This window comes from Schistocerca piceifrons, chromosome 6 (genome assembly GCF_021461385.2).
Source record: "Schistocerca piceifrons isolate TAMUIC-IGC-003096 chromosome 6, iqSchPice1.1, whole genome shotgun sequence".
NCBI classification, from domain to species: domain Eukaryota; kingdom Metazoa; phylum Arthropoda; class Insecta; order Orthoptera; family Acrididae; genus Schistocerca; species Schistocerca piceifrons.
In genome coordinates this window covers 211,343,726-211,370,021 of record NC_060143.1, presented here as the reverse complement: position 1 = coordinate 211,370,021, position 26,296 = coordinate 211,343,726, and the positions used below count along the sequence as shown (strand labels likewise).

Below are 26,296 nucleotides of genomic sequence, written 5' to 3'. Positions count from 1 at the left end.
TAAATATACCGTATTTACTCGAATCCAAGCCACACCTGAAAAATGAGACTCGAAATCAAGGAAAAAAAATTTCCCGAATCTAAGCCGCACCTGAAATTTGGACTCAAAACTCAAGGGGAGAGAAAAGTTTTAGGCTGCACCTCCAAATCGAAACAAAGTTGGTCCATTTAATATGAGACACAATTTAGGTCGCATGAATGACAATACAGCTACAGTAGTTTGGTTCGAGTCGTAAGCTTAGCAGTTAAGCTTTACCAGGTAGCCATTGCTAAGCGTCAGGCACTCCATCCACTCTTCCTTTTTCACGTGCTTCGTCTGGTTTGAATTGATTGCTTATTTTTCTTTGATCTGAGAAGTGCCGTTCTCTTTGTTATAGGTGTTTACGTCACTCTAAGCTGAAAATGCATTACTGTACAGTGTCATGCATTGTTTGTCGCATTCTGATAATAGTGTTTACGGCCTGTTGGCAAGAGACTGCCATTTGTTGTTACTTACACTGCTGCTTTCTTTGATAATGATCAACAAGAACCAAACAATAGACTGCGTATGATAGATGATGTTCTGAACGAGAGTTTAGCAAAAATTTTTCTCCGTTTGAAAATCTTTGTGGGCGCCTCTTTAGTACATTACATTCTGCCCAGAAATTAGAGTCATCTTAGATTTAAAAATCTAGTCAATTGCCATGCTTCATTTCTGACTGTATCACTATTAGGCATAAGAATAATATGAATATAAACATGACATGATATGTATATTCTTCCACGTTTGCTGTTGTCTCACTCTAGTTTCGTAGGTTATTAGGCAGACAAGATTTAAATGAGATAGCAGTAAACATGAAACAATACATGGCAGAACGTTTATACTGATATTATTCTCATGGTGAAGAGAATACTGCATGTGATTCACAATTCATAAAAGTTCCTATTAGCAACCATCTCTTCTCACAGGTAGGAAAAAATTCAGAATGTAGAGTTGGCCATATTGACAAACATCCATCCGTGTGTGTGTGTGCTCGAGTGTATACCTGTCCTTTTTTCCCCCTAATGTAAGTCTTTCCGCTCCTGGGATTGGAATTACTCCTTACCCTCTCCCGTAAAACCCACATCCTTTTGTCTTTCCCTCTCCTTCCCTCTTTCCTGATGAAGCAACCATGGGTTGCGAAAGCTCGAATATTTGTGTGTGTTTGTGTGTTTTTTATTTTTTTATTTTATTGTGTCTATCAACATACCAGCACTTTCTCGTTTGTTAAGTTAAAGCATCTTTGTTTTTTATATATATTTTTCCCACATGGGATGTTTCCCTCGAGACTTGAATGTCAAGCTACTTTTTTTATCTTTCTCTCTTTGCACAATGATTTATGCTTCAGACAGTAATGTATGTGGCCAGTATGTTGCCACATTTGTCACTGAGAAAACATACTATGATTTTAAATCTGACTCTTTCCCTTCCTTAGCAAGGGTATGCAATTGCGATTCATAGAACATGCCACTGACTAACTAGAATATTTAAACATTGTTTACAAACTCAGTAAAATGTTTCTCATTCGTCTGTTCAGTGGATGTTGCAGTATCAACTCCCTTATTTTCAGAAGCTTCTTGAACACTGTCCACTAGTCTCAGAGTGTCTGCAAGGCCATAATTCTGACATTTTGGATGCCTCTTCCTAATGTTTACAATTCATGTTCCTTCAGATGATTGCAAAATCAACTGGACATCAAAACTTCCACATGAAAAATACAATATCAGTTTGGGCAACTGAATGGGAACACTATTCCAAGCATTAGAGTGAATAAAATGGTGGTGTAAATGAACACTTACAGGTATACTGCAGTTAGCCCATTCCGGGAATAGCTACTCTTGGCTTCACCTTGTGATTGAACAAATGGTCATATGGGCACTGAAGACAGAGATGTTTAGTGCTCAGAATGAGTCTATTCACCATGACTTCTGTCACATGTATCTTCATCATAGTTTTTCACCGTACAGCATAAAACTTCAATCTTCACATTCAATATGTTCATCTGGCTGCAACTGACAAATCAGCTTCAGCCTGTGCATTCAGCATGAGCTGTTGCTTCTTAGCATGTGCGCCCATGTGCATTCATCTGCTCCTGATAAACACTTTGTTTGATTAGTGATCAATTTAACAAACTTTTTGGACACATTTTGTACATGTAAAGCTGTCTGGTAATTCAAACAATAGAAACTCCAGGTAGGAATATCAACAATGTATGAAAAAAGACATTAAGTTGAAGGCAGACACAATTAAAAGACACACAAAGCTTTCAGCCACAGCCTTCATCAGATAAGAGAAACACACACTACTCATATACACAAGCAAGCACACCTCATGCACACATTACTGCCAACTCCAGAAGCTCGGCCCAAGCTGCTGGAGTTGGCGATCATGTGTGCATGAGGTGTTCTTGCTTCTGTGCTTAAATGATGTCTGTTTCTCTTATCTGATGAAGACAGTGGCCAAAAGCTTTATGCAAGTGTCTTTTAATTGTCAAACAATGGAAAATCTAGGATGGAATGTAACAATATTAGAGAAGGAAAGTTGCTACTCACCATATTGCGGAGACGCTGAGTCGCGATAGGCAGAACAAAGAGATTCACACAATTATAGCTTTTGGCGCACGCGCACACACACACACACACACACACACACACACACACACACACACACACACACACACGCACGCACAAATGCAAACACAACTTGCACACGTCTGCAGTCTCAGACAGCTGAAACCACACTGCGAGCAGCAACACCAGTGCATGATAGGAGTGGCGACTGGGTGGGGGTAAGGAGGAGGCTGGGGCAGAGGGAGGGAGGGATAGGATGGTTGGGGTGGCACACAGTGAAATGCTGCAGTTTAGACGGAAGGCAGGAGAGAAAAGAGGGGGGGGGGGGGGGGTAAGTAGCAGAAAGGAGAGAAATTGAAAGACTGGGTGTGGTGGTGAAATGACGGCTGTCTAGTGCTGGAATGGGAACAGGGAGGAGGCTGGATGGGTGAGAACAGTGACTAATGAAGGCTGAGGCCAGGAGGGTTATGGGAATGTATTGCAGGGAAAGTTCCCACCTACGCAATTCAGAAAAGCTGGTGTTGGTGTGGAGAATCCATATGGCACAGGCTGTGAAGCAGTCATTGAGATGAGGGATATCATGTTTGGCAGTGTGTTCAGCAACAGGGTGGTCCACTTGTGTTTTGGCCACACTTTATTGGTGACCATTCATGTGGACAGACAGCTCGTTGGTTGTCATGCCTACATAGAATGCAGCACAGTGGTGGCAGCTTAGCTTGTAAATCACATGACTGGTTTCACAGGTAGCTCTGCCTTTGATAGGATAGGTGATGTTAGAGACCGGACTAGAGTAGGTGGTGGTAGGAGGATGTATGGGACAGGTCTTGCATCTATGTCTATTACAGGGGTTATGTCCTGCCCACTATCCTTCTTACCCCTCCTACAGTGGTTTTCCACCATCCACCGAACCTACAAAATATACTCATCCATCCTTACATAACCCCTGCTCCCAATACCTTACCTCCTGTGTGTAGGGGCTACTGCTGACAAAGGCCTTAATGGCCGAAAGCTATAATTGTGTGAATCTTTTTGTTGTGCCTATCACGACTCAGCATCTCCGCTATATGGTGAGTAGCAACATTCCTTCTCTAAAATTGTCTTTTAATTGTGCCTGTCCGCAACTTAATGTGTCTTCTTTACGATAAGTAGCAATCTGTCTTTTTCTACATTGTTTGTTAATTCGTTATTAATACATATATGATTTTCAGGTCCTTCATTCCTGTGCAGATGAGCTATGTGGCAGAAATGCAATGAAATATGAAGCTGTTAAGGCATCAACTGACTGGACAGCAGAAGAACACAGTTGTATCTGTAATGAAATAAAGAAATTATTTTCAGAAGTTGTTGGTAATTCACTTGGAAATGAAATGGTAAAATTGTGTAAAAAATGGAATATGTTTTACATTTTTATGTGTAGTTCTAAGCGTACTAACTTTCATGCAAGACTTTTAGATTTCACTTGAATATTGTTTTTCACTAATGCGTTTGTATACATTCCTTTTTTCCTTGTGTATTGCAAGGATCATCTGATTAGTCATAGTTGGACTGAAGAACTTCAGAATATTGGCTGTATTTTTTGGTACAAAAAGCCAATAAAATTAATCTTTAAAAAAAAAACATATTTTTCATGATTTTTTTGATCGCACAAGTCGGTATTCTTTATTTTTTTATATTCTGTAAAACTGATATGAAAGTTTAAGATTCTAAGATTACAAGTGTTGGGAACAAGTTTGCTCTGTAAGTGAACTTATTCCAAACATATAACAGATAGTAGTGTTCTGGAACATGCAGGTAGGTTTTTGGGAAGACAATTGCTTACTTTAAACCATGATACAAAAATGTCACTACGGGAATATATTTTAAATGCTTGGTTAATTGTGGATTTTATTATAAAGTTGTTATTTAATATGATATTTGAGCACTAAGTAATACCAAAAATTCTATACTATTTCTACGAGGCTTGAAGTGTTTTTCTTGTTGTGGGTTGATTTTAAGTGATTGCCTTATTGTGAGATGCCAGGTCTTTACTTGTTCCTGATAACTATAGTTACCTTCTTTTCCAAATTTCCAGGTTGCAGTCTTGTTTTCTCTCAATGTTGTGGTCTTGCTATGCAGTGCCATGTATTTGACCGCTGACTTCTTTTCCGATTGCAGAGGGCAAGGGCTATGAGAGAGCTTTCACATTTAAACAGCTACTATGAAATCACAAAACATGGTTTCCATAATTCTTCTATATTCAGATAAGTTCTCAACTTAGAACAACTGATAATTAACAAAGTTTTTAAGACAACATGTTTATACATGATACTTCAGTGCTTGACCAAAACCATAAGTTCATACTTAACTCGAGATAGCGCAGCATAGAGTCTGTATAACAACATTCATTTTTCGTTAGTGCTTGACTATTGTCTCAGGCCTCTTTCTTCTTCGGAGTCGACAGCACCCCCAAAACTCGAATGCAAAGTGCAAGTGACCCCTCACTAGCCAGTCCAAATTACACATCCATAGTTGCTTTGTGCACTGTGCCCACATTTTTCTCTCTCATATCTGCACATAAATTCCAGCAAACCCAGGCACAGTAGATGCTCTTTATGTTATTACTAATTAAAGTCACATTTTCCACATGCATATTTTTCATCGGTCCAGTAAAAGGAAAATGAGATGTCTTGCTATGCTTTATAGCTACACGTACCTGTTGTTGTATAGTTTGACGCAACTATTTAATGTGGCTCTAACCAGAAATGTTTACTGTTTTTTATATACTGATATAGTGTGTTCTCATTCTCACCATCAGAGATGTATATATCGACTGTCTTTTTAATCACACAATCCCAGTATAAATGTTCTCTTTGTTGATGTAGTCACATCATATTGCTGAAAGTTGAGAAACTTCCACCTCAAGAAAATATTGAGGAATGTACGAATTATTAGACCATAAGTAATGATACTAGTATTTCTGTAACTACCATCTCTGTTAAAGTTTGAAGTGTAAAAGGGAAATATCATAAGCTCATAAAACCCTCAGTGAAGTGATTAATGTATTGTGCAAATGCAGAATGAGACTTCTTGCAGAAAAAAATTAAGTACCGTTTCCAATTTCCTTTGAACTAGGTAAATATTCTCGTGGTTCTATTGGTGACACGGGAACTGAAGCCTGCAAACCTTCTTCCTGGATTTCAAATAACAAAAAATTATCTGTACCCCCTCTGAAATAACATGGATGACTTAGTTCTGCTATAAGATGAGCTACATTATATGTGAGATCAAAGATTTGTGTGGTAATAGCAGGAGAAGAAAAGGAAGGCCTTCTTGTGGATGAGGGATGAAGGGCATAGATGAGTGTTCAGCTGCAAATTTCGAAATTGCCAGTATTTCTACAAGTGAACATGTTTGATAGAGCAATATGGCAATACCCTATTAAGATTGTTATTGGCTTTATACAATCAGTTTTGTTTATTTGTTTTCTCTGCAGAAACTCAATTACAGAACTTAAGTCTCAGTATTTAGTTTACAGTATCCCTATTACGAGTTAAATATATCAGCCACTTTAATTTTGTTGATGACATTGTAATTTTTGTCTTCAGTACAGAAACTTCAGCAATCAATGGAGGAACATGCTCTATTAATTTTTAAAATTAGGCTCAAAATCAATTATAATTAGACTAAAATAATATATAGTCGACATATTATAAAAAGAAAATAGTACAAATTAAGTAGTAGTCATACAACTGGTTTTTGTATGTGGGCAACTGAAGGGGGTAGCTGGGTGGACAACAAAAGAAATGGACTGAAGAGTAAATAGTTTTGAATGCTTTAGACAGTATTTGAAATGAAGACTGCAATGTGAGTGACATTAAAAATTAAGTCAGTGTGTCGTACCAGCTGATTTATGGCAGTGTGATATAATGGACCATTTCACGAAAACCATTCAGAACGTGATGGTTGCTCGGGGAAGTGGGGAGATAGAGAAGGCCATGAGGATGACATAATAGAATGGGTAGCTGAAGACAGGATTGCCACGTACCCCGATCTGGGCGGAATTGTCCTGATTTTTCTGTTGAAAATGTGACTCACGATTAAACCTTGTCGGGATACATAAAATTCATGATTACAGCAGGATGGATTATATTTCATACAATATGGTCTCAATATAATGGAAGGAAACATTCCACGTGGGAAAAATTATATATAAATACAAAGATGAGGTGACTTACCGAACAAAAACGCTGGCAGGTCGATAGACACACAAACAAACACAAACATACACACAAAATTCAAGCTTTCGCAACAAATTGTTGCCTCATCAGGAAAGAGGGAAGGAGAGGGGAAGACGAAAGGAAGTGGGTTTTAAAGGAGAGGGTAAGGAGTCATTCCAATCCCGGGAGCAGAAAGACTTACCTTAGGGGGAAAAAAGGACAGGTATACACTCGCACACACGCACATATCCATCCACACATACAGACACAAGCAGACATATTTAAATATGTCTGCTTGTGTCTGTATGTGTGGATGGATATGTGCGTGTGTGCGAGTGTATACCTGTCCTTTTTTCCCCCTAAGGTAAGTCTTTCTGCTCCCGGGATTGGAATGACTCCTTACCCTCTCCTTTAAAACCCACTTCCTTTCGTCTTCCCCTCTCCTTCCCTCTTTCCTGATGAGGCAACAATTTGTTGCGAAAGCTTGAATTTTGTGTGTATGTTTGTGTTTGTTTGTGTGTCTATCGACCTGCCAGCGTTTTTGTTCGGTAAGTCACCGCATCTTTGTATTTATATATAATACAATATAGTCTGTTCATTATATAAGTTAGGAGGCATTTTTGTAAATGTAACTGAACTTAAAAATACAGCCCTTTGTCCTGAAAGATTAGCACTCAGCTGCTATTAAGAGTCTCATTTTTAATTTGGCCAATCGGCTCCTTAGACCACAGTGATCAAATGCCAATTTAGGACAAAAAATCCTCGGTCGGCAGAAGACAGTCATTTGTTTTTGGCTCCAGCCAATGTTACTTATTGTGACAGCACTGTGTTAGGTAACCATTGTTGTTTCCTTTGTTACTGTGTGTTGTACTTCACTCTGTTTTAAGTGTTTCCTTTCCTTGTGATAAGCCTACGTAATTCTTGCAGTTACAATTTTGTATTTAAAGTATCAATACATAGGACAATTGTGAACGTCATTCAATCAATTTTTATCACTGACTTCTGCCTGCTGAAACAGCTGCCTACACAGTGATGGGGAATGTGGGGGGCAGGGCATGCAGTCTTCTACCTTACATCAATCTCAGTAGTGACTCAGAAACTGATCATAACAGATGGTTATTGCTACTGACGGTAAAGCATTTTTACAACCAGATGCACAGTCAGCAAAACTGATGAAGTATCAGTGTCAAAAAAGAAGCAGAAAGTGAAATTGGAAACCAATTTTAATGACAAGCAGTGTAAAACTTACTCATGGCTTCACAATGGTAAAGATGATTAGCTATAACGCTCACCGTATTGTATGCCTCTCAGCTTAGTGTGTCTCAGTGATGTGAAACTGACATTAAGGGCAAGTGTTAAAAATCCCAATTTTGTTTAGTTTAAAAGTGTCATGTTTGAAAAAGATCCTGACTTTGGTTTAAAAAATCCTGGCAAACCTGTCTGAATACCATAAATGAAACGTCTAAAGCAGTCATCCAGTGGATGTCAGTTTGCTGACAATGAGGATGGTGGTGGTCGTGGTGAGGAGGAGTAGTAGTAGTATGATATCCTTATTTTTATTATTCATGTTATAGAACCACAGGGTGACAGAAACTGTACCTCACACCGTGCTCTCATGGATGAAAATCATTTTATATTTTGATACATTCACTTTCTTTTGTTTTTAAGGTATGCTTTGCTAGAATAATGCAGCTAAAATCAATTGCGTATTTATTTGTAAAACTAATCAGGAATAATGTAAGGTGGAGCAGAATTATCATAAAATATCTTTAATTTTTATACTCACTATGCAGAAAATTTACTCTCCCTATTGTATTCATGCCTAATGATGATAATTCTATGAAATCTTTTAGCACAAATACAATACAATAGATTCCTCTGGCCTTTAATAGTAGTGTCCGATGCCTTTAGTAGTGGTGTCCGATTGTTGATTTCTGAAAGTAACAGTTCGCTGTCACTGTGTATCCTGTCTTGTCATATTTTATTTATTTATTGATTTGTAAAAACCTGGCTTTCTGCTTGTCTGAAGCAGGTCCTACAATATGCTTGATACAGGCATTATCCTCTGCATAATGTTTTTTTCTTTAATTGATACCTTAAGAATAAGTGTGTTCAAAAATGCCAGTCTTAGTTAATTTGGAATAAATTTAATTAATACAACAAAAATGTAAAGTGATAAGCTTCGTTTAGAATCTATATCTGTATGGAATTTGGTTTGTAGTTACATCAGTATGTCTTGAGTTTGACTGCTTATAATAGAAAAATCTTCTAAACTTATAGTTACATTTACATTTTCTACAGGTGTTGCCCCTAAGTTACACTATTTGGAGCATGCAGCGTGAATAGCTCTTTGATTAGTGTGTGTGGTTCAGTAAGTCTTGAGTCACAGCAGTTCCATATATACATAATCCCATTTGCATAATACTTTTCTACGTTTCACTTAACATTATATTATAAGTAACTGTACAAATACTGTGCAACTTGGAAAAATCTTGAGGCCTCATCAGTCTATGAATATTAAACATACTATAACTGAGTGAGGTGTCAATGTAGTAATACACTGGACTTGTAATCAGGACGGGCGACTATTATAATACCCATGTGGCCATTTCCCTCAATTCCTGTAAATCATTTATGGTGAATCCTAGGATGATTCCCTACTCCACTCTTCCCCAATCTGAGCTGGTGCTCTGTCTCTTAAAGACCTTAATGGGATGTCAAAATTTAATCTTCCTTCCATCTAAATAGTTGCATATTACTTTATTAATTGTTATTAATGTGTTATTACTAAACTACATTACAATTACACATGCTACTGTTGCAGAGACTCTAGGATATACAATAATTCACTGGCTCACACAATATTTCCATATTATTTGTTACACTTTAATTCACAGAAGTATTTTTAGCCACTGTCACTTTATGTCATACTGCAACACATACATACAACCTTTGCTTCTTCTGATACCTTTACTGTTAGCTGATATTAGCACTACTCTTGCTGCATTCACTCCTTCGAGGCACACATCTTCCTCATCATCGGCATCTACGCTATAACTCGCCTCCTCTGTTCTATTAACATCTCTCCGACCTGCCTCTCTTTCACTGTTGTTGGTATTGCTTATAAACTTTTTTTAGTTCATTCCTAGATATGTTGAGCAAAGAAAATGATTTTAGCAGGTCAATGCCTTCTAATTTCCACTTTGAAAGAGCACAAGAGATTATCAGAAAACCACCTGCTCAGCAGATCTTGAACTTCAACAGTTACAAAACACTGATGGTCATTCCATGTAGATAATGAGGATACAGTCCATGCCCTGCCCATTCAATTCATTTGTGCTCAGATAACCTCGACATTGAGTGCCCATAATCTCCACAATTCATTTGCAGTACCTCTCAGGTGTTCTATGCTTACACTGTCACAAACCTGTTGCCATTCGTCATTGTTCAGCTTCATTACGTGACATTGTTTATTCTGGAAAGTGCACTCTCTCTCTCTAAATTATAAAGCTAAAACCAATATGTTGCAGCCAGAACATCATCAGAGTGTATTCCCCAAATGACAAGGGGAGCCTCTGTCTGCGAGGGTGCCTCTGTGTCATGCTCAGTAGAGCATTCATCAGCAACTGATACAATTTTTATTTGAAGATTGCAATTTTACACCAGCATTTTTCATTAATTTTTGCAGTAGAGATTGAGAACTAGTAGTCAGTAACATTAATTCACATTTCTACTTGTGATCTAGAAAAGGAAAATTAAAGTGCTTGCAGATAATTATTAAATATTATGTCCAATCATTGTTCTATGTATTATCTGTTTCTTCAGTTACTGGGTTTAGAGTAATGTGACTGTATATTTCAGGTACTTGCAAATGCACCAGAGTTGGATGTGTCCCATCGGAAATGTCTTCTAGATTGCTTAGACATACACAGGAAAGATATCAAGAGAACTTTAATTGCAGATTTAGCTTCCATATCAGGCCCAGTACTGAAGGATTTTGACTGGAAACTAAAGGTCCCTATTATTAGTTACATTTTCTATTATCTTGTTGAAAATGTGCAAAAGTCAACATAACCAGTTTTGAAGGGCCTCATTTTGTGGTGCAACATATTATGTTCCTGATACACACAACCATAACATATGGTACAAATATAGCTTTCCAGAATTTTAGATACATGTGCACTGAAGATGTAGCTGTGCAGTTAATTAAATAATAAGTTAATAAGCATCATTCTTCTTGGGCACCAAACGCTACATCAGAATTCTCAATAGATGCTACAGTTCACGTAAGAAATGGAAAATGTGATTTCAAGGATGTGATATAGCTATGATTACAAGGTGAGGTCTCAAATTTCTGAAATCCATCTGAAAATGAATGTTTAAATCATAAACTCGTTAAGATGACTTTTGATTAAAAAGTTTCATATTTACCCCATTCTAGGGTGCACGGTGCTTTGGAGACATGTTACTTTTGCACAGCTCATTAAGAAGTTTAGACTGAATGCACTCTCTATGTCTTATCAGCATTAATAATGGCGATAAGTACTTTTGGCACAGCAGAATGGGCACTAAAATTTTGCAGGAGATTGCAAGAAGAGAATCAAACTGAAACATTGATAGCATGACAACTTTTAGTTAAAGAAACAGTTAGCAGATTTAACTAACCGAACAGGATAAAATTTGAGATGAGGGTGAGGAGGATATTGAAGAAAATAGCTAGTAGTGACAGTATTGTGTCAGTGTTAATAGTTCCATAAAAGTTAGAAGATGTATTTGTGGCACTACTATCACGAGACTAGTTTTGGTAAATTCAGTATTTGTATTTTGTAGGTCAGATAGAATGTTATGTTTATTAAGATTATTCAGTGTTATAAATGAGACTTATACTGATATTGTGATAATTTTTTACAAAGAAAAATTCTATTTGTGACTAATAAAATGGTCATTTGATGTTGATCTTTAGATCAGAAAATCATCTTAAATATAATAATGTTTGTAACAGGGTTGGGTTTGCCAGGGGAGGGCGGCGGGGAGGAGGATCATTTTCATCACACCTGCAGTAGACTTAATACTACACATTCTGGTGAAGGAAGCTGTAAACCTCTGGAATCTCATCCATTACTGGCTGCTTTTTATATGGTGAAGATGGGATACTTGAGCTGGGAGTTGACTTGCAGTACTTGCTGATCCGTCTCTGCTGTAGCAATCACTGTTACACATACAACACCATGGGTTGCAGAGAACGCAGGTTTTGGATTCAGCACCTGCATTCTGAAGACAGTACAAATAAAACACTATCATCTTCATAGTAGGCACCACAGTCAGAGTCAAGATGGCATTTTTTCATATACCGTATTTACTCGAATCTAAGCCACACCTTTTTTTCCAGTTTTTGTAATCCAAAAAACTGCCTGCCGCTTAGAATCGAGTGCAAAGTAAGCAGAAGTTCTGAAAAATGTTGGTAGGTGCTGCCACAACTAACTTCTGCTGTCGAATATATGTAGTGCTTTGCAGGCACAAAGATAAATACTGGTGCCAAAACCTCTGCGTCAGTAAATAAATTAAAAAAGAAAGTAGAATACGAGCTTTTTTTCTCCCCTCTGAGTTTCGACCACTGCATTTTCATACATTATTCAATGAAGTAAATAGAAATTCCGTACTGTTCATCTTCGAATGTAGCAGCTTTTTAAATATTAATAGCAACAAAAATAAATTTCTTTACACAAAAATAACAACAATGCACAAGGCTTTTGGATTGTTGCACGAGTTGATATGCTGGGGCTCATTAAGATTTCACAAAGCGACACCTATTTCTTCGTGGAATTTTGTTAAGTGCTTGTTGGTGTTAGTAAACCATAATGAAGCACTTTCATTATAGTGCCAAATTCAAGAGAGGAGTTATTTCTTTTGCGGAACAAAGCTCTAATCGTGCTGCAGGTCTGCGATACGGGATTGATGAGAGCAATTTCAGGCGATGGTGACTGCAGAGAGAAAAATTATTTGAATGTTGAAGTAGCAGGAAAGCGTTTAGTGAGCCAAAATGTGGCCGATAACACGCACTAGAAGTGGTTTTAAATGAATAAGACAATTCTTCTGGTTTTTTAATTGAGAGCGGCAGTAGTGTGCACAAAAGCAAGCCATGCTGCGAGTGGCGACAAGTCAAACACTCATTATCAGAATGCAACAAACAATGCAAGACACATTCGATCGATTCAAACCAAATGAAGCACGTGAAAAAGGAAGGGTACCCGTATAAATACAGATGGAGCGCCTGACGCATAGCAATGACTATCTAGTAAAGCTTAACTGCTGAGCTTACTACTTGAACCAAACTACTGCAGCTGTATCTTCATCCATTTGACCTAAATTGTGTCTCATGTTACAATGGACCAACTTTGTTTAGATTTGGAGCTGCAGTTTAAAACTTTTCTCTCCCCTTGGATTTCGAATCTCAAATTTCAGGTGTGGCTTAGATTCAGAAATTTTTTTTATGCTCGATTTCAAGTCTCATTTTTCAGGTGCGGCTTAGATTTGAATAAATATGGTAGATCCTATTTATTTAGACTTTTTGTTGCCTGAAAAGGAGATCCAAATATATACTGTGTATGTGGAAAAATTGTGCCATCATTTAAAAAGCTTTCGGTTTCATTATGAGAGCAATGTATAAGATTGCAATTAAGTGCTGAAATTAAATACCCATTAACATGCAGTCTTATGGAGGTTTTGCTGAGCTGTTACTCAACCTGTAAAAAGATCAGGTCTGGTCAGCTCAGTTCAGCTCAGTTCAGTCCAGCTCAGCTCAGGTATCAACACAAAATCATAAAGGGGTAAAGCAGAAGTATGCCTAATAATGAATAAGAAAATAAAAATGCAGGCAGCTACTATGAACAGCCTAGTGAATGCATTATTGTAGGTAAGATAGACAAAAAGCCAACAGCCACCACAGTAGTACAAGTTTAGATACCAACTAGCTTTGAAAATGAGGATGAGGTAGAAGGAATGGGTGATGAGATAAAGTAAATTATTCAGATGGTTAAAGGAGATGAAAATTTAATTGTAATGAGTGACTAGGATTCAGTAGGAAAAGGAAAATTAGAATGAAAAATATTACAAATGGACCGGGGGGAAAGGAATAAGCAGGAAGCCACATTTTGGAATTTTGCACAGAGCATAATTTAATCTTAGCTAACATTTGGTGTTAGTAGAACTACTGATAGCCTTGGGAGAGCCAGCCCTGACAAAGCTCAGATGTATGAGACAGGCAAAATACCCTCAGACTTCAAGAAGAATATAATAATTCCAATCCGAAACAAAGCAGGTGTTGACAGATGTGAAAATTACTGAACTATCAGTTTAGTAAGCCACGGCTGCACACTACTAACAAGAATTCTTTACAGATGACTGGAAGAACTGGTAGAAGCCAACCTTGGGAATATAGTTTGGATTCTGCAGAAATGTTGGAACACATGAGGCAATACTGACCCTATGACTTATCTTAGAAAATAGATTAAGGAAAGGCAAAACCTACGTTTATAGAATTTGTAGACGTAGGGAAAGCTTTTGACTATGTTGACTGGAATACACTCTTTTAAAATTCTGAAGGTGGCAGGGGTAAAACACAGGGTGCGAAAGGCTATTTACAATTTGTACAGAAACCAGACGGCAGTTATAAGAGTCGGGGGGAATGAAAGGGAAGCAGTGGTTGGGAAGGGAGTGAGACAGGGTTGTAGCCTATCCCTGATGTTATTCAATCTGTATATTGAGCAAGCAGTAAAGGAAACAAAAGAAAAGTTCGGAGTAGGAATTAAAATCTATGGAGAAGAAATAAAAACTTTGAGGTTCGCCAATGACATTGTAATTCTGTCAGAGACAGCAAAGGACCTGGAATAGCAGCTGAACGGAATGGACAGTGTGTTGAGAGGAGGATATAAGATGAACATCAACAAAAGCAAAACGAGGATAATGGAATATAGTCGAATTAAATCAGGTGATGCTAAGGGAATTATGTTAGGAAATGACGCTTAAATTAATAAATGAGTTTTGCTATTTGGGGAGCAAAATAACTGATGATGGTCAAAGTAGAGTGGATATAAAATGTAGATTGGCAATGGCAAGGAAAGCGTTTCCAAAGAAGATAAATTTGTTAACATAGAGTATAGATTTAAATGTCAGGAAGTCGTTTCTGAAAGTATTTGTATGGAGTGTAGCCATGTATGGAAGTGAAATGTGGACGATAAATAGTTTGGACAAGAAGAGAATAGAAGCTTTCGAAATGTGGTGCTACAGAAGAATGCTGAAGATTGGAGGAGGTACTGAATAGGATTGGGGGAAGAGGAGTTTGTGGCTCAACTTGACTAGAAGAAGGGATCGGTTGTTAGGACATGTTCTGAGGCATCAAGGGATCACCAATTTAGTACTGGAGGGCAGCGCGGAGGGTAGAAATCGTAGAGGGAGACCAAGAGACGAATACACTAAGCAGGTTCAGAAGGATGTAGGCTGCAGTACGTACTGGGAGATGAAGAAGCTTGCACAGGATAGAGTAGCATGGAGAACTGCATCAAACCAGTCTCAGGACTGAAGACCACAACAACAACAACATATGAAGATGGTATCTGTTCTTCTGGACATGTCCGAAAGAACAGATACCATCTTCATATATCTAAAAAATGAGGTTGGCAGAAAATGCAAAATGGTTAAGCACGAATGGCTAGATGACAAATATGAGGCTGTAGAAGCACACTTAACTAGGGGAAAGATAGCATGCCGAGTACAGGAAGATTAACAAGACCTTTGAAGAAAAGAGAAGCAACTGAATTTGAGTAGCAAAATATCTGATGATGTAAAATGTAAATGGCAGTATCAAGAAAAGCTTTTCTGAAATAGAGGAGTTTGTTAATTTTAAATGTTAGGAAGTTTTTACTGGAGGTATTTGGAATGTAGCCTTGTGTGGCAATGACACATGCATGACAGGCAATGCAGATAAGAAGCTTTTGAAATATGATGCTATAGAAGAATGTTGAAAATTAGATGGTTTGATCAAATAACAAATGAGATTGAACAGAACTGAATTCAGAAAAGATGAACTTTGTGGCACAATGTGTCTTCAATAAGGGGTCACTTGACAGGACACTTCCTGAGGCATCAAGTAATTGTCAATTTGGCAAGGGAAGGAAGGAGGGGAGGATTGCAGACGGAGACCAAGGGTTGAATACAGTATGCAGGTGCAAATGGATAAAGGCTGCAGAATTTGAATAGAGATGAAGAACCTTCCACAGAATAGACTAGCATTTCAGTCCTTGAACTGAACAACAACAGTGCACTCACATCCAGTAGTGAGTAAAAATTTGTAAATATGGCTTTTGAAAAGGAAATCCAAGAGGCACTGAACTCCTGCCTGGAATTGTCAGTGCTCTCTACTATGGCAGATACAACATAAAAAAATAGATCAGTAACGCAAAGAAGATCTGAAAATTTTTGTTTGTTGGACAATTGGTACTAGTTCACATTCCAGTGATCTCTTCCCACGTCGTATCCACAACAGAATGGACAACCACCAAATGAGATACACAAAATGGATTCTGTAGCCAGTTGACATGGCTTGTAATCTAAGAGAGCATCCAGAATATGGTAGATCTTATCACAGGAATCACGTAATGTGCTGCTGGTACACTCCTAAATTTCTAGTCAGTGGTGGGTTGACAAATGTCACCTTGCAATTGGGAGGATTGGGGTGGTATTGTATACGTTCAGCAGCAGACTCTGTGACAATTTTGAACTGAGAAGACAAATAGTTGTTGAAACACAGAAGAATTTTTTAGTTCTTCTATACAAAAAGAAGTCAGGAGACTCATTAGAAGAAACAGATCTATAACAGTCATAAACATTCTGAACAGGAAACTTTGAATTTCAGTTTTAAATAGCCCATATAATAATGACCAAATAATCTGCTCACAAGTGGCAGCAGAACATACACATAAAAGGAGGTTATAATCAGGCAAGCTTTCAGAGCCAGTGGTTCCTTCAGGCAGAAAAGTCGAAGTAAGAGGGGTGAAGGAAAAGGGCTGGAGAGATATCAGTGAGAGAGCACTCTTATTCCAAGATAGACAGAGAGATAGATAATTTAGGAGTAAAGAGGTCACATATTGAGTAGTGGAAGTGTTCATTTGTCGACCGGCACACACAAAGGAGAAGAAAAACTTCCTGGATTTAAGAAATAAATCCATTCTTGAGCTAGAATACACACATATGTGCTTGTGTCGCTTCATGGTGTCAGCTGGACATACAGTTGAATGTGTGTGTGTTTTGGTGAGTAGTCTAGTTTATTCCTAAATTATTTACATTAAGAAGAACGTCCGTACTATATAAATAGATAGATAAGTACACGTCGGGAACCATAAATGTGTCAATCACTTGCAAAGTTATGTAAAAAGTCAGCACTGCTGATACTGCACCATGCATTCAGAAGTAACTGTTCCTGGTACTAACTTCTGATGACAGAGGTTTCAACATTGGTGACAATAAATCAATCTGAAGTATTCCTGATTTATTAACTATGTCTTGTTTGTTAATAGAACAATGTAGACTTCTTTAATTATGGGATATTGGAGGAGCAGGGACGTCTCTAACCATAATGTTGATTGGACTATGTCTTAAATGAGATGCACTCGGGTCATTTTTCTGTGTGACTTGCAGCAAGTAAATTAATTAAATTTTTAATTTGTGTAAAAAGAGAAAAGTAAATATCTTATTCATTTTTAATTTCAGTATCAAAATTCACTTACTACTGATTGTTTTGCAATGTATTTATTAAATACAACTAATAATTTGCAGTAGTTGGAGAATGTCGTTGGTAATACTGAATACTTTCTTTTTCCAGTGGGTCATGGGCAGCAGCAAGATGTCATCCTTAAGAGAACCCCTGCTGCAAATGGATTTCCACCTTTCTCAAGGTAAATCACAAGATGAAATGAGCAGTAGTACTGTGAATGTTGAAATGGACAGAAATGAACTGAAGAATCTTTTATCTTCATTGGAAAGGGCTCAGGAAGCAGTAAAAAATTTGCATAATTGAATATGTTTGTGATCAGTTTATTTATGAAATAAAAGTGAAATGTGAATGTATATACATGCAGTAGTCGTGTGTGATTTTTTAAATGTAAATGAAACATTAAAAGACAGTGTAATTGTTAACAGTTACTAAAATTACTATCATACATGTACAGCAAGAAATATCCTCAAATACTGCATCACTTTTACATCCTGAGTCCAGATGGGAATAATTTATTAAGCATCAACTTAAAACTACCATTTTGTTCCTTATGGCACTAACATATTCAGCATTAATTATATAATATGACAATGAGAGGTAATATAGTGAAACCTTGATACCTATGTATGTTTTCTTGTGTCACACAGGATTGCTGTACCAACATGAATAAGGTGGCTACCACCACTCATGTCTCCTGGCCTACACTTGAGTTACCTATTAACAAGCATTTTTCTTTCGTCTGTTATAATATGAGGGTTGTCCAGACAGTAAGATACGATCGGTCGAAATGGACACCACAGTGAAAACCCGATGAAGCTTTGCACAGATGTGTTGGGTTGTGGCTCTAGTATGACTGTCGATCGCATGAAGACACTCTTTCCAGTTGTGAGTGCACTGTTAGCGAGTAAAGGCGCCTAGAACAATGATGTCTCCCGCCAAGTAGGAGGGCCCACTGAGAGGCTTCGCCTTAATGAATGAAGCCCACCTAACACAACTGCCACGCACGTACTTCTTCATCGCAATTCTCAGCCATACTCTGCAGGGGCAATGAAGACGCTCCTGCACCTTTTCAATGGGAAGTGTTCGATCACCCACAACACAGCCCTCATTGGCTTGTCCTGAGTATCATCTCTGTTCACGTGAAACGTTGAATACAAAGACAACACTTGGGCACAGGCTACGCACTATAGACCAGCGTAGAGATTTATTGGAAAGCACAGGTGGCTGCTTTCTATAACAATGGTGTTAGACATCTGTTGGAGCATTATACCAAATTTCCAAGTCGGAGCGGCGACTATGTAGAAAAGTACCTGGTAAGTGTAGCTAACTCTTGCAAATAAAATGTTTCTGATTTTCACTGTGGTTTCCATTTAGCGACTGATCAGAACTTAATTTCTGGACAACCCTCGTATATCTGGCCAGTCCCTTATGTAATGAAGTCAAGGTTTCACTATATACGTCACTACACACTTATACTGAGCTGGAAAATATTTATAGTTAAAAGGTACAAAAAAGGCATAAAATTTCACTAGACAAAGACTAGATCTTGCTTGAATTGCCACATTATTCATTTTTGAGTAACTAGCAACTATTTCGCTGCAGGTAAATCATTTTGGCAAGTAGCACAGAAATAAACTGACAACTGATTGATTTTTACAAGAAGAATAAATTGACAAGTTGAATGCCTAAAAGTCTGGCATATTTAATCAGTTTTCTCAGTTGCTGTACAAAATATACAAATCAATCTGGAATGTTTGCACCTTCATCACATGATCAATTGTATCTATAAATAACATTTATGTTGTCGTATGGGAAATCACAAGCCATGATATAATGAAATAGAACAAGAACATTGGATACACTGCAAGAGCTTTCCTTCCCGGTGGCTGACTGTCACCGAGGAAAACCATGGAAGCTGACAAAAAGAAAGGCAAATCAGTATTAAGACGTTTTTGGTCTCCAAGTTATCACTAAGTGCCACACAAACATTATGTACTAAATAAAGTTTAAGAAATAAATATAAAAACAACAAATATTATTGAGTCTTTCAAATAAGAATTATAAGGAAGCTTTCAGATGAAACAGAGAGGGGGAATACATCAACCATTCACAATCAGAATCTGAGACATTTAAGTTTGGGGTTCAGGTGAGACAAAAGGAAATAAATAAATGGAACGTTCAATAATGTGCTAAAGAAACGAATTGCCAATCATCCCCTTAACCTTTTTTCCAAATTATGTTCCAAATATTTTGTTATTGATCAAAACCACCCTATTGTGAATGAAATTACATAATGTTGAAGATTGCCAATAATAAAATGCTGGGTATGCTCATGCACTAGACTTCATCAAATTATCCTGAAACTTTAAAAAATGACTTCATTTCTGTGTAACTATGAAGTCTAGTCATGTATTTACATATGGTTTCCTGTGAACATTAATCTTGGGGGAGCTGGTTGGGGCACAGTGGATGTATATATCTCATACCACCAGCAAGCACTTGTCATTAAACTGATGAAATGCTGTCTCTTTCAGCCTCTAATGAAGTAACATCACATACTTCTTCACTTTCTGCACCACTAAATTCAATGCCAAACTCAGGATCATTATAGCCATCCTTTGTTTTGAAAGCACTGCTAAACAACAATACAAGATGGAGCTGACAGTGCACATTTTGTTGTCAAGTACCCACAGCTGCACACAGTAAAGACAATACCTAGTGGCAATCACCTCAACCAAAACACAACATCTAGATTACAAAAGTAGTACGAGATGCTCTCTAGTGGCTGAACACTTAACTACCAGTGATGAAATGGACATGAACAGGGTTTTATTTTTCGAAGGCCTTTCATTAAGTTGCCAGAGTATACTCAGGATTTTAAGTTTCTGTCAAAATAATAAAAACGAGATACCTCGAGGTTTTAAGTTAAGGGGTTAAAATGAACACATCTGCACATATGTAACACAAGCAGAATTAGGGCTGAGAAAAATTTGAAAGAGCTTTTAAGTGATTTCAATTAACACAAACATCGTTTTTCTTCTTCATATTATATCTGTTTCCTTTATCTGTGGATATTTTTTTCTCTTTTTGGTGCATTTCCTTTTCTTGGCCACAACAAATACCTTTCACCTCCGGTAATTCTCTCCCCTCCTCCTCGCAAATCTTAATTTTACCTGCCATTCCCTCATGTGCTTTGCATTTCATTCGCTCTCCCATGCGGTGTACTGCTGCTGATATACAGCAATTTGCTTCTGGAATTATGTTATTACCAACTTTAGAGTAATTTCATTGCCATTTGTCAATAACTTCCTTCGCAATGTCAAATTTTGTAAACAAAAAAGAAATTGACATTTTAATTTTTTTAGCCCAGCCGCCATTGTTCCATGTTTTGGTACAAAATGTCTTTGCAGTGATCATACAAAATTTAAAATCAGTTATCTGAAATGGTTATTTTACACTAGAAAGCAGAAAATATTGAAACTTGGAAATGCTTTGATGTTAAACAATTGTTGAATCTAAAACACTTCAAAAACATGATAGCAAAACAGCTTGAGTTACAAATCTTAATTACTGTAATGGCCTGATATTAGCCTCACTTTTTTTCCCTTTCTTTCTTTTTAGCGGGGAGGGGGATAGACTCAATGGAAAAAATTATGTCAAATTACCAATTTACAAAGACTGTTCACAAAGTGGGGAGTCTTAGTTTAGTTGGTGGAACATAGATAAATTCACAAATACCAGCATTCTAATATGTCTTCACTGATACCATTGTTATCTTCACTACTGTTACTTGTTCCATCACTTTCAGGATTTTTGTTACTCTTCTCCCCAAGTACATTGTCCTTGCTACCATCGAGAGCACTGGACATGCAGTACGTCTTGAACTCTTTGATGGTAGAATGTGGTGGCATTGTATGCCATGAAGAAAGAATCACTCTACTGGTAACACTTTAATCTTGGCAGATGGACTGAGTGCATGTTCCCTTATACTTGTCTGTCTTCAATGCATGAACGTTGTTCTTTATTTCAGGTATGATGTGATCTTTACTGGCATTCAACACTAAAATAGCCCTTCACTGAGCAACACACCAGGTCTGCAATTCTATACAGTGGCTAGCCAGTCCAGTCCAGCCTTTTTCTAGGCAATGAACCATTTAATCCTTAAGGGAAATCTTCCATTGGCAAAGTTTTACACTTCAGGAGAACAAAAGAGGTGAGCTTTTCTCCCTCTGCAATAGATGCCAGTTGTCAGCTGTTTTTAATGAAATACTTGTTGCCCCCCCCCCCCTCCCCTGGTATAGCCCATTGTCACATTGTGTGGCATGTCACAAAAGATGGGTATCTCAGTGGCATTGTCGATTCGTTGTAGCTGTATTTGGATTATGTGCCCGTGGAGAGTGACAAGAGTCTTAGTAAAATCTTCTTGCAGTCTTTGTGCCAGTGAAGTACTGTACCATATAGAGAGGCAACTTCTATATATAAATGTGTGACCTCAACCAGCACTCCCACAGAATTCTCTTTGTGCTATGTTTAAGGACCTTGCAATTTCAAAACCTTTAACTGGATTTTAGGTCAAGAGATAGGTATCTCATGTTTCCTTTTACCTTGTATGGGGGAAAGAACTGGATTGAAATTTAGGCTATTTCAAGCTTTTGGCTCTCTGTAGGAGTTCCTTGATGAAACAGCAGTTTGCAAGTGAATCTCCAATGCAATCCACCATTGCACATTTGATTCATCCTAAACATACTTTCTCCCAACTTCTACACTACATGTATTCTTTGCACAATAAATAATTGTGCCTAATTCTAAAGTTTGCTAACAATTTCCTTTTGACATGAGCACTCATTATGAATACTAGATCATACAAAAATAGGAACAGTGGAACTGTTAGGATAATACTGGTAATAGTCTGCACAAAAATGGTATCTCAGTAATCAGTAATATGTTACCACATACACCACAAATAACTTCCAAACCTTACCAGTGTTATTGCTCTGTTTTAAATTAAAAGTACAACAATTTCTATGATACAAAAATATACCAGTATTTTCTGGGTTGCACAGATAAGAAGCATGCTAATGTTTGGTCACCTAAGTTCAGCTTACATTTCATTTGGCTCAATATAGTGTTAAAGAGAGGACTTTCTGTCATGTTCATAGTGCACTGAATCATTATCCAATATACACAAAAGATGCTAGCAGTAACTAATGAATTTTTTTTTTTTTTTTTTTTTTTTTTTTTTTTTTTTTTTTTTTTTTTTTTTTGGGGGGGGGGGGGGGGGTTGTAGTCACTATTTAAGTGCAGGGAGGCAGAGCTTCAGGTGAAACAAGTGGCTTGCTAATAATGAAGGGAGTTTATGTCACTCCACTGACTGGCACATATAAAAGGACAGTGCTTTTGTACAGTGAGTAATTATATGGCCGCAAACAGATATTTTGACAGTATATATTACATGCATAGATGCAGCAATTGGAATGCACGAAGACTTGCTAAAAAGTAATGCCTCCAAATATTTTATGTGAAAATTCTTTAAAGGTTTTTAAATAAAACAAACATTATTAACATACTACATCTTTATTTTTCATGTTTACATACTTGCAGCCCTGTACCACAAGAGAGCTTCGAATTGTAGCGTGTAATATGGCAGTAACTATATATGTGTGTGTGAGAAATAGTATGCTTTAATCAAGTTTTGAATTTGAAAGTTTGTCCACACATGGAGCACCCTCTCCTTCAGCATATGATGACAGACCACACACAAGCACTGTGACACCTACAACAATCCAATGCAATGGGTTGACTGTTATCTGTCATTCTCCATACAGTCCTGACTTGGCCCCATCTGATTTTCATCTGTTTCTGACTTAAAAGAACACCTTCAAGGACTTCACTTTGATAATATGAAGCAGTGCAAACTGAGGTGAGGTTGTGGTTCCATCAACAAAGGCAATCATTCTACAGTGGTAGTATCAACAAACTGGTCTCATTGCGAGAAGTGCGTTCATCGCTAGGGTGACTATGTTGGGATATAAATATGTAGATGTGAAGAATAAAGATGTAGAATGTTAATAAAATTTGTTTCATTTAAAAAGCTTTAAGAATGCTCACATAAAAAATTTGGAGGCATTATTTTTCAGCATGTCTTGTACATTTACTTCCTTATGAAGTTAGCTGTCAGCAAACAACCACAGTCTGGAAACACAGTACTAGAAGGAGACATGAATTACTCAATCCAGTACTCGGCCTTACTATGGCACAAAGAGAGAGACTGACTATAGTTAAGTATAAAACACTGTATGCCAAAAATGAGCAACTGAAATCGTGTAAATCATCAGCATCCTGCCAGTTTTCCACTCAGGAAATGTATTAATTGTAAAAATGACTCATTCTACATTCTGGTGACTGGCTGCACTTACAATCCAGGAAAATGCAAATAATTAAACTGCCAGTCAATCAAAGTCCGCCATCTACTACCTACAATCGAACCTGTCATCAATCCATTTTATATCCCCACTGTTGCAAACATATATTTCTATGAGTTGGCTGCTCCAACTGAGACTCATTTTATTGTATTCATAGAATACTACTTTTCTGCATTTCCTTAAGTGCTCAGTTTTAAATGTAGGAATGAATACAGCAAGTTGTTAATTTCTAACCCACTTAAAAATCTTATCAAGGTATCACTGGATATTTCTGCACCTATTTTCAGAGAGTACTTTGTTATAGATTACTGCAAAAATCTGAGGTTACTGTTAATAATGTCTGCTAGGTAATTAATATATGACATGAACAGGGTTCCAACACAATTTCCCGGGTCCCATGCCATGTTACGTCTATGTCTGTTGATGACTCTCCACACACTGTGTTCTCTCTAGCAAGAGATACTCAATCCAGCAACAAATTTCGTTTGGTGCCCTATACTATCACTTTCATTAATAAGCACTGGTGTGGTACTGGGTCAAGCTGAGCTGCATCTGCACGATTGCCTTGATCCATGGCTTTCATGTGAGAAAAGTATGCATTGGGTTTCTCATGACTGTTTTCAGAGTCCTTTCTGGTTGGTATGGAGGAGGCCATTTGTTTGAGATACCTCATTACATTTGAGCTCAGAAAGTGTTACAGGATTCTACACCAGATGGATATCAATGAATGGGACAGCAGTTTTGTGGATCAGTGTTGCTACTGTTCTTGTAGATAAGTGTGACCTTTGCTTTCATCCTACTTGGCACAGTTTTTGGTTCAAGTGATCTACAGAACATTATGATTAAGATCCAAGTTGTGTGTGGAATCTAACAGAGAGTCTATCAGGCCCTGGAGCTTTGTTCAATTTTACCAATTTCGGGTGCTGCATCTAACACTTATATAGCACTAATTTTTCTAATAGTCTGAGAATGAAACTGAGGCAGTACTCCTATGCTTAGGTTTGGAAAGGAATACCTGAAGGAACTCAGCATTTCTGCTTCTGTTTTGCTACCCTAAAATTCAGCTGAGCATTCACATTCTCAGGATACCAACTTTATGCCTCTGTCTTGTTGTCACTAAATTTATAATCACTCTCTTCTAAAACACTTTGTAACTGATCATCAGTTAATTTTCCCCAGTGTTGGTTGCCTCCACATCATTTGAAATGAAGGTCACACACCTACAAAAGAAAAAAATGTTTTGGGTGGGGAAAATGTTTGCTGGCGGACTGTTAGTGGCAGTATCACATATCAGTGATATGAGCTTGTGGTGCATGTTAGGTAGTAGAACATTCTGTCTATCAAGCAGATAGTCACCAAACTGATACTAGTGGCAGTACACATTCTGTTAGGAAATTGACATATCTGTTGGCATTCAATGAACCATTTAGTGAAAAATGGCTCAATGAGAAGATCATATGTTGATCTGTCTCACATGTAGAACACTAACATTCTCTACCAAACACAGCTCGGATGACAGCTGAACTGGCCTACAAGTGATTCACAGCTAACAGTTTATGTCTTAATATCATAAAGGTTCATATTATGTAATTTCAAACGTGAGAAAATGACCTGCTAGCACCAGAGCTAAGCAACAATGGTATTACACTAGAAACATCATGTGAAAAGTTTCCTAGGTCCAGTCAATAACAAATTTGTTGGAGTCAACACACAGATAACTGATCAAGCAGCTCAGTTTTGAGTTAAAGACGAGAACTGGCACATTGTTCACATTTTCACTCCCTCTTGTCTTACATAATTATCTTCTAGGCAGTGTATCCAAAGTAAATAAAGTGTTTCTACAGCAGCAGAAACAAGTAAAACTGTTGTGGCCAGTAGATAACTTCACATGTTGCAGAAACCTTATTAAGGAATTGCGAATTCTTACTCTCACTTCCCAATACATTTTTAGCCCTATACAGTTTTTGTTTCTGAAAAAAAAAATTTAGTCTTGGTTGAACTGTGCTGTACACTATCACAATACAAGACACAAAAGTAACTGAAATTATCCAAATATATGGATTCAAAACTTGTATAGTCTGTTAGCTACATGGCAAGTAGCAGTGTTCATTGGAAAGCTGCATGATAAATAGAAGTGTACAGTAAACAGGACTCTGTATCTGGTAACTATTTTCTTTGAAAAATATTAATATAATCCACAAAATGTTGAGCTAGCAGCTATTTAATATGATGGAGGAGGTAGCAGTTGCTTTTTAAGTAGCAGCATTCTTCCCAATTTTCTTGATTAAATTTAGCTGGCAGAAGCACGAATAGCTTTAAGCA

At 37.5% G+C, this 26,296-nt stretch overlaps 2 protein-coding genes across 3 annotated transcripts in view; one reads left to right on the top strand and one right to left on the bottom strand.

The window, feature by feature from the left end:
• The window catches only part of LOC124802704 (COMM domain-containing protein 8-like), a 58,640-nt gene extending 40,666 nt beyond the window's left edge, over window positions 1-17,974 (top strand). The window contains exons 2-4 of the mRNA XM_047263657.1: window positions 3,797-3,958; window positions 10,646-10,798; window positions 17,661-17,974. Of these exons, the coding sequence (XP_047119613.1) occupies window positions 3,797-3,958; window positions 10,646-10,798; window positions 17,661-17,855 (510 nt within the window). The 3' untranslated portion in view covers window positions 17,856-17,974. The remainder of the gene's footprint in view (window positions 1-3,796; window positions 3,959-10,645; window positions 10,799-17,660) is intronic.
• A 1,247-nt stretch (window positions 17,975-19,221) lies between these two features.
• LOC124802703 (protein YIPF6) overlaps window positions 19,222-26,296 on the bottom strand; it is an 81,704-nt gene continuing 74,629 nt past the window's right edge. For both annotated transcript variants that reach the window (XR_007017140.1, XM_047263656.1), the window contains one exon: window positions 19,222-19,467. Coding sequence is in view for 1 of the 2 variants with exons in the window: in XM_047263656.1 (XP_047119612.1) it covers window positions 19,349-19,467 (119 nt within the window). In the remaining variant the exon portion in view is untranslated. The remainder of the gene's footprint in view (window positions 19,468-26,296) is intronic.